At 51.1% G+C, this 14200-nt stretch overlaps 1 protein-coding gene and 1 pseudogene across 2 annotated transcripts in view; one reads left to right on the top strand and one right to left on the bottom strand.

The window, feature by feature from the left end:
* Window positions 1–8780, bottom strand: part of TRAM2 (translocation associated membrane protein 2) — a 78990-nt gene extending 70210 nt beyond the window's left edge. Inside the window, exons 1-2 of one of the 2 annotated variants that reach the window (XM_041756104.1) lie at window positions 8514–8780; window positions 6593–6691 (exon numbers count right to left, since the gene is read on the bottom strand). In XM_041756104.1, coding sequence (XP_041612038.1) covers window positions 6593–6691; window positions 8514–8633 — 219 coding nt within the window. In that variant the 5' untranslated portion in view covers window positions 8634–8780. The remainder of the gene's footprint in view (window positions 1–6592; window positions 6692–8513) is intronic. The other variant, XM_041756114.1, reaches the window with a different exon arrangement.
* LOC121491325 lies at window positions 2971–3501 on the top strand (annotated as a pseudogene).
* Window positions 8781–14200: the final 5420 nt, after the last annotated feature.

Genomic DNA, 14200 nt, shown 5'->3' with positions numbered 1-14200 from the left:
GGGGTGGGGGGGAGGGGGGCAACAGAGGAAGGAGAAGCGTATTTGTAAAAATCACACCTCTGTCCTTTGTCTTGAAGGAGGTACACCCTTCTGCCTCCCCACAAGCCACAGAAAGCTTCATAATAGTGGTGGGTCACCAAAAAGTCTCTTAGTCTCTGTAAAAAGAGTGTATCTATATCTTTATAATAAAAATGAAGGAACAAACTAATTGATAATACCCTGCCCTAAGGCGCCTGGCTGGCTCAGCCAGTAGAGCATGCCAGATGAGTTCGAGCCCCATGTTGGGCATAGAGCCTACTTTTAAAAAACTATAAAATGAATAAATAAAGAAGAAAATACTCTGCTTTTGCAAACTTCAGGAGCTTTATTAAGAAATGCCCTCCTTTCTTCAAAGAGAGGACAACTGAGACTCATAGTATTATGTCCTTCATACCCCAGATATGATCGCTACCTCCACTAGCCCAAAAGGAACATTTCACATTATATTGGAATCTGGTCAAAATCTCAAGAAATCATTTAAGAGATCTTAGAGTCCTGGGATCAAACTCCACACTCAGCAGGGAGTCTGCTTGAAATTCTCTCTTCCCCCTCTCCTTCTGTCCCTGCCCCCACGCTCTCTCCCTAAAATAAATAAATTAATCTTTAAAAAAAGAGACCTCCTACTACTAGAAATCACATCTGTGCACACATGCACTCACGAGCATACATACACACATACACACAGCCTTTGATCAGTTCACTTATTCTCAAAGCTACAAAGTATAAGAGTATCAGCTCTAAAGCTCTTTAGAAATAACCACCTCTCTTGTCGTCTAACTACGGACACCCCCACACTCAGGGCACTGGGTGTCAATTTAATAAACTACTTCCTTCCACCAACAGCAGTAGCTTGAGATTGAGGCCCAACATTCTGCAAGCTGCACCTGCCACTTACGTCAAGTTCAAGACCTGATTCCCCTCCACAAACAGCTGACCAGCTTGAAGCTACCACGTGGTGACCTCTTTGAGGACAAGGACCCCGCCTTATTCATCTGCATTCCCAGGGCTCAACACAGGCACACAGCAAGAATTCAGTAACAGCTGCCAAGTTAACAACGAATGTAGCACCCTTAAGAAAGATCAATTGCAAGGCTTCCACACATACCCTTGCATTAGAAGGTAGCATCGAGAATTCCAGTGGGCAAACGTGTAAAAAATTCTCCAGACTTGAGTCAGAAGATATAGGCTCCAGCCCCTCATTTGCCAAAAATTCCCTCTACTGCCCTGGGCAAATCTCCCAACTTCTGAGAGTCTGATTTTCCTTTTCTATAAACACAGTAGATGACTTCTAGGTTTCCCTCTAGCCCTTCAACTTGTGAAACGCAAAGGAAAGATGTGCCTCTGAGCTATGGCCACAATATTAACTTGAGGGTGAGGACGATGAAAATAGAACAGCCAGAGGCAGCGACGCTTACCCAGATGTAGGCTAACGACAGGTAGTAACTTTCATGGTAGGTAAAGCTCCTGCCCGTTCGCTTATGTTCACATGTGATACACACATTTGGGTCATTCTCTGTAGTTTCTCTCAGGGAGACGCACATTTCGGTGACTGCTCCAGGAAGAAAAGCCTCCAAGTGGAACAATGACCTGCAGACATTACTTCCAGGTAATAAACAGATTCCACTCAGACAAAGAAAAATAAAGCAGCCTGTGGCTACATTCCACAGACTCCCCGTTCATGGAAGCATTAGGGCTGAGCTCTAAATGTGAGCCAGACGTTGCTGAATTCTTATTTTGGCTCCAACTGTAACTAGGAGGGAATGGTCCTTGGCCAAGTTTCTCCTCGGCAAGCCAGGCTCTGGATGGGTATGACAACCCCCATAAACCATCCAGATTACAGGGTGAGGCTAGTAAAGCATTTCACAGATGTAAAATATTGCCAACCCCTCAAGACAAATGAGGGAAGCCGTCAAGAGGCAACGTGGCTCGGGCACAGAGCCACAGAGCAGCGCCTCCCCTAACCCTGGGCTCCCGCAAACTCACCAGAGGGTTTCGGGGGCCTCTGAGCCCCCCTATTCACAATCTGGCTCCATTTCCTCTGCTGAAAAGCAAGGAACACGGTGTGAATCTACACTGGCCAGAAGAGCTGCCTGCAAAGCTCTTTAAACCATAAGGTGAACTTGCAACATCAACCAGCTGTGACTAGGTTGGGTTGGGTTCTCCTCTACTGTGGGACATCTGAGACGGTGGAGGTAAATCAAGGCAAAGCAAGAGACTGTGTAAAAGATAAAGGTCTGCTTGTTAAAAGAAGAAGGGCTGTGTCAGGAGCCATGCTAGTAGTTTTACTGTTTTCTTTTCCTCTTTTTCTCCCCCCCCCCCCCTTTCTTTAACCATTAGGTACCAATGGATACCAGATACAGAGCACTGGATGAAAAGGTGAAGAGATAGCATCGGCGCAGTTTCCCACCGAAGCCTGCTAATAGCGCTCTGGCTGATTAGAAAGCACTTCTGTCATTTGGAAACTCTAATCCGGTCTTATCAACCCTCTGGCTTCGTCATTTATCAGGGTGGGAACCGGAGGGACATCAGCTCTGCCACAGAGTGATTTCTGGGGCCCCTGCCCACGACGAAGCAGATCAAAAGGGAGTTCATGCCTGCCAGAGTGAAGTTTTCACCATAGCAACACATGTACTCTACAAACAGCCAGGACTGAGGAGCTCTGTTGTGACTGGTCCGGACAGTGCCCCCGAGAAACGAGCAACCCAGGCCTCAGACAACAGAGTGAGCAAGAGAAAAGTGGCACCTAGTTAGTGTGCGGGGCAGTCTCCTCCCGGTTTTTACTCCTCCACATGGCTGACAGTGGCTGCACAGAGACCCACGGCCCTCATTCTAACGAGAGGGAGGTCAGAGAGAAAACAGATGTTCTCTGAAGAGCAGCTGTCCCACAGGCTCCCTGGGGATAAGAGGGACCCAGCCAGTATAAAGCAATCATTCCCTTTGGTGAGCAGATGACCAGCACTGGAGAACCTGGGGGCAAGGTCTCATTGCAAAACATGTCACATCTAAAACGAAATGCAAGGAAGCTGGTGATCCTGGAAGGAGAGCTGGAGCGCTCAGAAGAGAGAGCAGAGGTGGCTGAAAGCCGAGCCAGGCAGCTGGAGGAGGAACTCCGAACCATGGACCAGGCCCTCAAGTCCCTGATGGCCTCAGAGGAGGAGTATTCCACCAAAGAAGATAAATATGAAGAGGAGATCAGACTGCTGGAGGAGAAAGCTAAAAGAGGCTGAGACCAGAGCAGAGTTTGCCGAGAGGTCTGTGGCAAAGTTGGAGAAGACTATCGATGACCTGGAAGAGACCTTGGCCAGTGCCAAGGAGGAGAATGTGGAGATTCACCAGACTCTCGACGAGACCCAAGCTCAGCAACCTGTGAGGGTGGCTCTGCCCCCAGCCGGGCTGTCGGCGCTGCCCCAACGCAATAAAGTGGATGTCACTGGCAAAAAAAATTAATTAATTAAATAAAATGAAATGCAGCCCCGGTGCACAGGGAGCCAATACAATGGTGGAAGATGTACTCACAGACTAGACCACGAAGCCAAGATCAGCAGTGATCAGTGTGGTTGTTGAGACCATCAATCTAGTGCCCATGTGCTGAGCATAGGGCCTGGCATTTTTACAGGTATTAGTCTTCATTCTGAAGTCAGAGTTAAAAACTCACTAAGTGGGACACCTGGGTGGCTCAGTCGGTTAAGGGTCTGCCTCCAGCTCAGGTCATGGTCTCAGGGTCCTGGGATGGAGCCCCACATCGGGCTTCCTGCTCAGCAGGGAATCTGCTTCTCCCTCTCCCTCTGCCCCTCCCTCTGCCTGTATTCTTTCTCTTGCTCTCTCTCCCTCCTCAAATAAATAAATAAAATCTTTTTTAAAAATTAAAAAATAAAAACTCACTAACTGATCAACACCACCTTTCTAGATATCACATTTTTGCCATGGGAAGAAACACGGAGGGCTGATAGGCCATTACATCCCGTAGGGTAGGCTTACACTTGAGGCCTGACCAGGAAAAAAACTAGTTCCAAATTTCTGCTCCGTTGCTCAGATCACTAAGTGATGTGTAGAAATCCAACCACAGAGCAAGGGCACCCAAGAGAATAAGTAACCCTTCTCAGCTTCTCTTGACTAGTTTCTCTAGAACACCACTAAAGGGTGATGGCAGAGCCTAGAGAAGATGATGCATAAAGTCAAAATCTATAAAAGCTGGCCAAGAAACATCTTCAAAAGTGCATTAGAAGTTGGTCAGAGTGGGACGCCTGGGTGGCTCAGCGGTTGAGCATCTGTCTTTGGCTCGGATGTGATCCCGGGGTCTGGGATCGAGTCTCGCATCGGGCTCCCTGCATGGAGCCTGCTTCACCCTCTGCCTGTGTCTCTGCCTCTCTCTGTGTGTCTCTCATGAATAAATAAAATCTTTAAAAGAAAAAAAAGAAGTTGGTCAAAGAAATAACATGTCCACAGATGCATGTCTGTGCCATTTACATACCTCTTCTCCATATAAACACAACAGAAGCAGAACTAGTTCACAACAGGACCAGCAGCCTGGCTTCAGGTTATCATGCCTACACACATGTCTGGGAGGATGTGAACTGGTGCCATGGAATCCATGCACTAACAGGACTCCCATTGTATATGCTGCAGACACATCATCCCAATAAGTCAATCGCGGTGTCGGAGACAGGAAAGAAGGTAGCCCTACCAGGAAAGTTCTCTGGGACCTGAACCCTTAAATCATCGTAGACCAAACAGGAACCGAACCTACAAGTGACAGGCCTAGAATTTTAGAAACACTTTCTTGCCGCAGAGCCAGCAGAGCCAGCAGAGCCTGCAAACGAGCTTGAAAACCAAAAAAAAAAAAAAAAAAAGTTTGTTTCAAAGGGACATTTTAGAGGTAATGTATAATTGCTTCCTCTCTGTTTGATGCCCCCCTCCACCCTTGCCTTTTTCTCCTTCTCCATTCACTAATGAGAGAGTTTTCCTCTTCCCCTGCCTGTTTCAGTTTGATACGTGGCACTGGACAGGCCACTGGAAAGGGACAGGGGAGGAGAAGGCTGCTCTCAGATCTGACGCACTCACACACCCCCAAGCTGGCTGCCTGCCCCCTGAAGAAGGGTCAGGCCCGATTCCATTCCACCGCAGCCAGGACTGAAGATCCAAACCGCCGGGGAGAAAAATCCCACTTGCACCAACTCCCCCGAAAGCAGAGTTAAGAAAGAGAAAGCTGGAAGGGAAGGAGGGGGAAAATAAAGCTCCACATTCCTGACATTTTTTAGCCAAGTGCTGTGGCTGCATAGAACAGCTCTATTCCAAACAGCCTTACAGGGTGGAAAGAAAACCTGGGTGCAGGGCGAAGAACCTGCCCCCTGCCTTGGAAATGGGAGAAGGAATTTTGGGACGGCCCAAAACTCAACCAGAAGGCTGAGGGAGGGGCACTTACAAGTGTGTTCCCCAAAGGAAGTGATCCCCAGAGGGGAGAATTGGAGTCACCATCTCCCAGGAGATAGAACTGAAGTCCCAGGGTCCCTGGGGGTGGGGGGAATGAAAGCCCCCCTAAATGCTGTCGAGCTGAGGGTGAGGTGGGGAAGGGCAAGGCAGGGATGAGATGGAGACCTGTGGGGGGTGGAGGGGATGCGAGGGCCTGTGGCTGCCTGGGGTGGGGGCAGAGGGGTCCAGCTCATTGGCCGAGGCTGGGCAGGGACCCCAGAGGGAGGAGCAGCCAGGGGAGTCACTCTTTGTGGGAAGAATCATAACTCTGTTTTCCTGACTCAGCTTCTGAATGAAGGAACTCTAGCCCTGCCCAAATTAGAAACCCAAGAGCCTAACTAACATCCTCTCTCCCTGTCTCTCCCTTCCCTTTCCACCTCCTTCTGTTCTCACTTCTAGGAAAAAACTTGTTAAGTGCTGGACTGCCCCCCCCACCCCATCTGCATCCCTACATACACACTATAGCTCCAGGGGAGAACCCAGAAGGCCCTAAGTAAAATCTAGTAAGTCCTGTGCTGGATTATGAGGTGTCACCCCTGACTTTACTCCAAATGTGAAGATGCCCACATGTGTTTCTCTGAGGTCCTGAGGACTGAGCTATTTCTGTTCTCATTTGGGAGGGAGAGCAGAGCTCCAAAAACCTAACTCCCTCTCCCATCTCAGTGGAGACAAGGACCTATGTGCCTAACGCAGCAGAACGTGTGTCCTTCATAAGGGAGGTCTGGGCATGGCCCTCTTTCTCACCCACGGGCAAACACCAACAATCCCAGGCATTGCAGCCAGGGCCCTTGCCACACTCCCCAGGCCCATCCCGAGACAGGAAAGGGGGAAGGCACGTTTGTTGTTATTTCTTCCACTCTGGACCTTTCTCTTCTGTCAGGTAGTGGCAGTAAGGGCTCCTAGCACTTTTCAACTCCCACAAAGTTCCAGGCTATATGCAGAGGACTTTCCACGGAACTAATGGGAGGAGAGGGAAGGAGGCATCGAGCTCAAACCCTAGGCAGCTCTTTTAAGCAAAGATAAAACCCACAGAGCCGCATTTGCCTGAAAACACAGGAGAGAGCCACAATGTTCTGCAACAGACCTTGCTCGCTGAAGAGCGTGTGGCTCCGAGGGCTACGGCTGTCACGTGTGTCTTTCCAACCACACCCTCCAAGACTGGTGACAGGGCACCGGGAGACCTCTGAGAACAGAGGACAGCAAACAGATACCGTGGGTATTGGCTGGACAAAACAAAATTCTCATTTCATTAAGCTAGTAAGATGATCAATAATCACAGGGCTCCAGGAGCAAGCAGCTTGTTTTCACATTTGTAGAATCTGTTCTGGCTTTTGTTGCTTACGTGATCTCACTTAAACCTCGTCCAATAACCTTGTGAGGATGACAGATTTTCCTAACCTCTTTAGCGAAGGGGAAACTGAGGCTGCAATTTTTTTAGTCTGACTAGTGACAGAGCAGAGTCTGGGACCCAGGGAGGGCCCTGGCTTGACACAGTTAGGGTCATATACCATGAGAGCTGTGGGGGTGCAGGGAAGCAGGGGGGAACAGAAGCAGAGGAGCACTACCAAAAGCTGGAGCGCAGACCGCCATCCCCAATCCCCGTCCCAGGTCCAGGTTGAGTTCCCATGGATGCTGAAGCCCAGCCAAGGACACACTGGCATATCCAACCCACAGGAATGTCCCCAGCCTGAGGGCAGCTTCACAGCCAAGGAGAACCCTTGCCATCCTCAGAGAGGAGACAGGGACACTGAAGGAGCAACGAGCCACACTGGGAATGCTCCATCTGCAAGGCAGTTTCTGAAGGTTACAGCTTCCTACTCCATCCCTGAGAAAACAGATAAGCAACCATACCCAGCAAGGAGGACGAGGCATGCCTCAAAGGAGACAGTCGGAAAGAGAGAGGGGAGTGTCACTCCCGTAATCTCGCTCTGGAGATGAGATACACCACAGTGAGCCCTATACTCACTTTCCCCCAGTCCTTCCCACTTTGGATATCACATTTTTCTCCCTCTCCGGGGCAGAGAGTCATTCCCATCAGCCCCCTTGGATTCTGAGCCCCGGGCGGGCTGACTACAACTCTCTGCTTGCTGAGGCCTACACCAGGGCACTGCTGTCCTCCGTGGGACCCCATCCTCTCTGCCCCCTGACCCCCGACAGCTCGGAGACAACCACCTTTCCCCTAAAAGCAGAGAATATTCCTGTCCTTCTCCTTGCCCCTGTACCGGGGAAGAAGCTCTCGGCCCGCTTCAGATGGATCTAAAGGAACAGTCCACAGGGTAATAAGGGGCATATGAAACCTGGCCTTTAGGCAAGGGCCAAAAAATAGGGGCGCGGGGGGGGGGGTAGGGAATAGCAGGAGGATGGTCCTGCTGGGATGGGGCCGGGCCGCACGTGAGCACCCAGAGCGTGGTCCAGAGGGGAGGATGCATGAGACCCGGAAAACCAGGTGGGACGTGGAAGAGTCAGGGTCCCTCCCACTGGAAAGCCCAGAGGAGCTGGCAGCCACCGGCTGGGAGGGGGAGTTGTGCAATGACCGCGGGTCCGGGAGTCTCCGGGCTTGGCTCCCGGACACCAGAAAGGAAACCCCAGTGGTCGGGCCAGGGTGGCAGCGCCGCGGTCGCGGTCGGTGTGGGGCCCGGCTTCGGATCCGGGGCTGCAGGGAGCGCGGCAGCGGGCGGCGGAGCAGGGCAGCGCCGGCACCGCGCACGGCACAGGGGGGCGTGGGGGGCGCGGGGGCGCGGGGGCGCGGGGGCGCGGGGGGCGCGCGGGGCGCGGGGGCGCGCGGGGCGCGCGGGGGGCGCGGGGCGCGCGGGGGGCGCGGGGGGCGCGGGGGGCGCGGGGGCCGCGGGGGGCGCGGGGGGCGCGGGGGGCACAGGGGCGCGGGGGGCGCGGAGCCGGGCTGCGCAGAGCGCCCGAGGGAGCCCGACCGCGGCCCGCGGGGCTGCAGGCTGCGCCGGGCGACGCACGGGACGGGCCACCGCCACGCCGTCCGCGGCCGCGCTCACCTCGAACATAAGCCCGATGAGGACGCAGAGCACCACGCAGAAGCCGATGTCCGCGTGGTTGTGGATGACGAACTCCTGGCTGAAGAGCGGGTAACTTTTCGTCCTCCTGCGGAAAGCCATGGCAGCGGGCGCGCAGCGGCCGGCGGGGCCCGCACCCTGCGCTCTCGAGCCGCCGCGCAAACTTCCCAGCCGCGGCCCGCTCCGCCCGCCGCCCCGCTCGCCCGCCGCCCGCCGCCCGCCGCCGGCCCAGCGCCCAACAACTTTGGGGCCCGCCCCGCCCCCTTCCTCCGCCCGCCCCGCCCCCGCCCCCGCCGGAACCGCCCCCGGCCGCGGCCCCCCCGCCCGCTCCGCCCGCTCCGCCCGCTCCGCCCGCTCCGCCCGCTCCGCCCGCTCCGCCCGCTCCGCCCGCGCCGGGCTCGCCGCCGCCCCGCCCCCGCGCGCTTAACCCTCGCGCCGCCGGGACGCGCGGGGGCGGGGCGGGGCGGGGCGGGGCCGCCGGTGCCCCGGAGCAGGCCGCGGGGACGCCGCCGCCCGACCGGCCGGCACAGGAAGTGGGCCCGGGTCTCCCTCTTGGCGGCGCCCGCTGCTTCCTCCGCGGGAAGGGAAGGGCCCGGGAGGCCGCGGCCGGGCCGGGGGGTGGGCGGGGCACGGGATCCGCCGGGGCTGCGGGGCTGCGGGGCCGCGAGCGGCGGGGCGGGGGCGGGGCGGGGCGGGCGGAGCGCAGGGAGCGCGGCTGCAGGCGGGGCCCTCGCTGGCCGCGCGCGGGGCGCGACCGCCGGTGCGTCTCGTGGACCAGGTGGCTGCTGAGCGCTTGCAGTGACCTGGGCACGGTTCGGGTTGCTGGGGGCCCGCAGCCAACACGCAGAACACATGCATACGTGCCCGCCCCGGGGGAGCCTGTGTCCCAGTTACGGGAGTGGAGGGCACGGATGGGTGCATGGGTGGTGGGTGCAGTTCTGCCAACTCGTGAGACGTTTGTGCTACTCTAAATGAGTTTTACGCGCCTTACCCAGAGTCTACCTTAAATGTTCATTGATCTGAAGAATAAACACTGAAGAAGTCAAAAAAAAAAGAAGAAGAAGAAGGCCCCCTTCTCTTGAAAAGTTTCTGTTTAATATTAAGTTTTTAAGACTACTCCTGGGAAGGACAAAATGTATTTTTAATCAATTGATTTATATAGGCAAATATTGGATTTATTCCTACCAGTAATGAAGGAGTCAACTAATCGCTTTCTAGATGTGCAAAAAATGCAAAATGAACACAGAACTATTTAATTCCTATTCTCTCTCTCATTGAGTGCACAGTTATTTCATGTCTGAGTAAATATGATTTCTTAAACATGGCACAATGCGTGAAATGTGATTGAGACTGGACGGATCTTGACCTTCTAGATAAATTTTAAACTTGAAGTTTCTTCACTTGGCAGTATTTAGCATAGAGGCTTCGGTCTTTTAGCTTCTTTATCTGACTTCAGGAAATGTGAAAGTAATGCCTAGGTCGGACTAAACCTCATTTAATTTCAAGGCTGAACTTTTTTTTCTTTAATTTTTTTTAAATTTTTATTTATGATAGTCACACAGAGAGAAAGAGAGAGAGAGAGAGGCAGAGACATAGGCAGAGGGAGAAGCAGGCTCCATGCACCAGGAGCCCGACGTGGGACCCGCCGTCTCCAGGATCACGCCCTGGGCCAAAGGCAGGCGCTAAACCACTGTGCCACCCAAGGATCCCCCCAAGGCTGAACTTTCTTAAAGTCAGACCCGAGTCTCATGAGGACTAGAAAGATCAAGAACTCTAGAGCATCTTAATTTTCCATCTGTCAAAGGTGTTCACATTTTCAAACTGCAGCCAAATCTACTAGGTTGAACCCTATGCGATCAGTTTCTTTATAGGTCAAAACCAGAATACTAGCGTTTCAGATAGTTCAACCTAATACTTTCCTTGTGTTTCCCCATGACTATTTGTAGAGGATATCATGGTGGGAATTTCTTGCAAAAAAGTGGGATATTGCCAATCTCTTAGCATTGTGTTCAGGCCAAAAGTCTTTGAGAGATAGTTAGGTATTATAACTGCCATGTTTATAAATGAGAAACCTGAAGTAAGGGGGATAGCTTAGTGTTCATACTGATGATTGCCAGCCCTGAGTCTTTTCAAATGCAATCAAACAATTTTGACAAAGGGTTCTTAGGTGCTTGGTTCCATATTCATTACCTTGCAACCCATGAAGGAAGCACTAGATGCCTACTTCAACCACCTCAGGCATCTCTAAGTCCCAGTTTCAAAACCCCAAACAAGACCTCTTCCCAACCCCTCATGCAATCAGTCATGAATCCTAGGAATCTCAGCACCTCAGAACAACCTCCCAACAAACCCCACCTCCATCATTCTTCACCTGGCCCACACCAATCCCATAGATACCCTGCTTCCGGTATAACACATCATTCCATTAGAGACATCTATTGAGCACCTACTGAGCGCCACTGCGCTAGTTACCAAGGACAGAAAGAAAAGACGATCCATCTGTGATAGTTTGAAAATACATCCTCAAGTTCTTTGATATACCTCCCTTCCAGAAGCAACAATTAATCCCTCCCCACTTGAATGTGGGCTGGACTTAGCAGATGACTTCTAACAAATAGAATACAGCATAAGTGATGGTGTGTGACTCCCAAGACATCCCAAATGTCATGAAAGACATTTTGGTTTTCCCCTTTCTGTCTTAGATCACTTGTTCTGGGGGAAGCCACCTGCCATGTTGTGAAGATACTCAAGCAACTTTATAGAGAGGCCCACATGGTCAAGAACCAATGCCTCCTGCCAACAACCAGCACTAATTTTCCAGGTTTGCCACCTTGGAAGCAGATCCTCTAGCCTTTGTCAAGCCTCCAGATGACCGCAGTCCCACATGACCGTAGTCCCAGCTGACCTCTTTAGTGAGATTTCGTGACTGCTTAATATAAGATCTACAGGAGTTAAAGGAGTCAAAACTTAAGGCTGGGATGACATAAATAATGGTGGGACCATTAAAAAAATCTATGTGGAACAACAGAGAAAGAGCAGGCCTAGGAGAGGAGAAGATGGCCTCGCCTATGAACAAGCTGGTCTTGAGGAATCACGAGACATCCAGATCTCCACTTTGACAGATCAGGTAAAATATGGATGGACTGGTGTGTGTGGGCGGGGGTGGGGGGGACCCAGAATTAAAGGTATTTGTGGTTCATCTGCAATGGGACTGTTGAAGCCATGAGGTTAAGTATGTGATCCTGGGAGAGTGTGCTGAGTGAGAAAAAGCCTGAGGACAGAAGCATGCTAGGGAACCCCGAGCTGAGAAGGGAGGAGGAAAAAAAGGACAGTGTAGAAAGCCATGACGCAGGCTTTTCACAAGGGTAGGGTAAATCAGGCAAGATGCAAATAAAATGAAGCCCCTCTTATGGCCTTTGAGAGCACCCCCTTTTTGAGAGCCCATTTTTAATTGGACATTGGAGTGGGCTTACCAGTGGGTAGAAGATGAGAAAAGGAGGTGAGTACGTAATCTATTCTTTTGAGATGTTTGGTGAGGAAAAGGGAAATGGATGTTGTCTTGGGGGATATAGAGGATCTAAGGAAGGATCTTTAAATTACATTTATTTTTTGGTATTGGAGTGTGTTTGGAGAAGAAACATGAGAGAAGGAAGGAGTGAAAATACTCAAATTTTAATAATAGAGATCATTGAAGAAATCAAGTAGAACAGCCCCAACCATTGGAGGAAGAGGGAAAAGTCCTCGGGCTGGGGCAAGGACCTAAGAATGGGTAAATATATAGTTACATCTGGAGGGGGAGGAAATAATTACCTCTCACATTTCTATTGCACTTTACAGTAGCCTGCGAGGGAGGCAAGACAGTCATTACCAACCCCTGGTGTCTCTGTTCTGAGACACATGAATGACCAAGGGCCACATAATCAGTGGGTAGCTGAGCCAGGACTCAGACCAGTAGGTCAGCACAGGGTTCCGTTTGCTGGACCATCCCGTAGCATTTTAGGCTACCTAAAGCGTGGCACCGATCAAGGCGATACCATCTGTCTCTCCACCTGTCCTGTCATGGCTGCTGATAATTCAGCCACACCAGGGACATCTGGGTGCCTCAGTGGTTGGGCATCTGCCTTCGGCTCAGGGTGTGATCCTGGGATCAAGTCCCACATCAGGCTCCCTGCGAGGAGTCTGCTTCTCCCTCTCCCCTGTGTCTCTGCCTCTCTCTCTGTGTGTGTGTCTCTCATAAATAAATAAGATCTTTAAAAAAAAAATTCTGCTACATCAGTTCTTACCTAAATTGGCATAGCCCATCTTTCCAGAACAGACCATATAGTTTCCAATCTCTGTGTCTTTGTTCCCCCCACAAGGCCTTTGTCCAATGTCCCTTTGCCAAAAAAGGTAACCATCCTTCAAGATAAGGAATGTCTCTCTTCCTTCACAGAGCTGTCTTCAGGGCACTAGGCTGGAGGCATGAGCACTGTACCATGGACATCTCGGGTAGCAGCACATTCTCCTGCAATCAGTGTATTTGTCTTTGAGTTTTACCCCCCGGTGGATAGTGTCATCCTTCAGGGCAGGAATCTAGCCATTTGCTCTTATATTCCCATAGCACCAACCACAAGAATCCCACATGGTATGTTCTCTTCAAGTGTTGTTGAATGAATGAATTAATTAATTAATTAATTAATGAGATATGCTGTTGCCTGGGCTGGTATAAATGTAACTATTATCTCCAACCAACGGAAAATTTATTTTCTCACATAACAAGAAGTCCTGAGTTAGTTCATTCCCAGGAGTAAATGATTCATCCAAAACTAGGGTCTCTCTAGCTTCCCACTTTGCCACTCCATGTTTGCTTTTGTCTCAGACTTCTCCCTCATGGTTACAAAGTGGCTGCAACAACTCCAGGCATTCTTCATTCCTTCCTTCCTACAATAAGATCCAAAACTCAGGAGGGAGAGGGGCATTTTGAAGAGTGAAGAAAACTTTCCCAGAAACCCCAGACTTCTAATGCCTCACTGTCCAGAAGTGCATCCTATGCGCATTCCTAAATCAGTCTTTGGCAAGGTGAATGGAATTGACATAATTGGATTAACCTCACCAAGGAGACCTCCTCAGAGAGCCTGTAGAGATTTCTCACCCCCTGTGAAGATCCTGGCTACCTCTTACTTGAATAAAATAAAAATTCTGATTGCAAGAAAAAAGGGGAGAATTGGTAGGGAGCAGATCCAGAAGGATCTGCATAGTGATTTTTTTTTTCAGGGTTTTTTTTACTCTATATATTTTCACAACTTTGCCTCACAGGACACACAACATTCTTGCCCAAAATGACCCTTGCTTTCTGGTTCCTTACAGAAGGAACATGAGCCTTACAAATGTCATACACCTAACAGTCACTGTCCGAATGTCTGGCTGAAGGATCTCCAGCTTGACAAAGTGGACAGTTTGCACTCTGGTAGTCTAGTACATTATATCAGACTCAATACCGCCATTCGTCAAAGAATGAGGCTTCAAGGCCACCAGGTCTTCTTGCCTCTGATATCACAGCAGTTTAGTGGAATCAGTGTATATGGAGGGCAGGGCTGTAGGAGCAGTCATCACTGGTGGCAAGCACTAAGGAGTTGCATGTTCTATAAGGAATTTTAAAAACAATGATAAACCTCTAAATGCAGTATAGT

Source organism: Vulpes lagopus, chromosome 1 (assembly GCF_018345385.1).
Source record: "Vulpes lagopus strain Blue_001 chromosome 1, ASM1834538v1, whole genome shotgun sequence".
Classification (NCBI taxonomy): Eukaryota; Metazoa; Chordata; class Mammalia; order Carnivora; family Canidae; genus Vulpes; species Vulpes lagopus.
The sequence above is the reverse complement of the archived record's forward strand: the minus strand, read 5'-3'. Positions and strand labels throughout refer to the sequence as shown.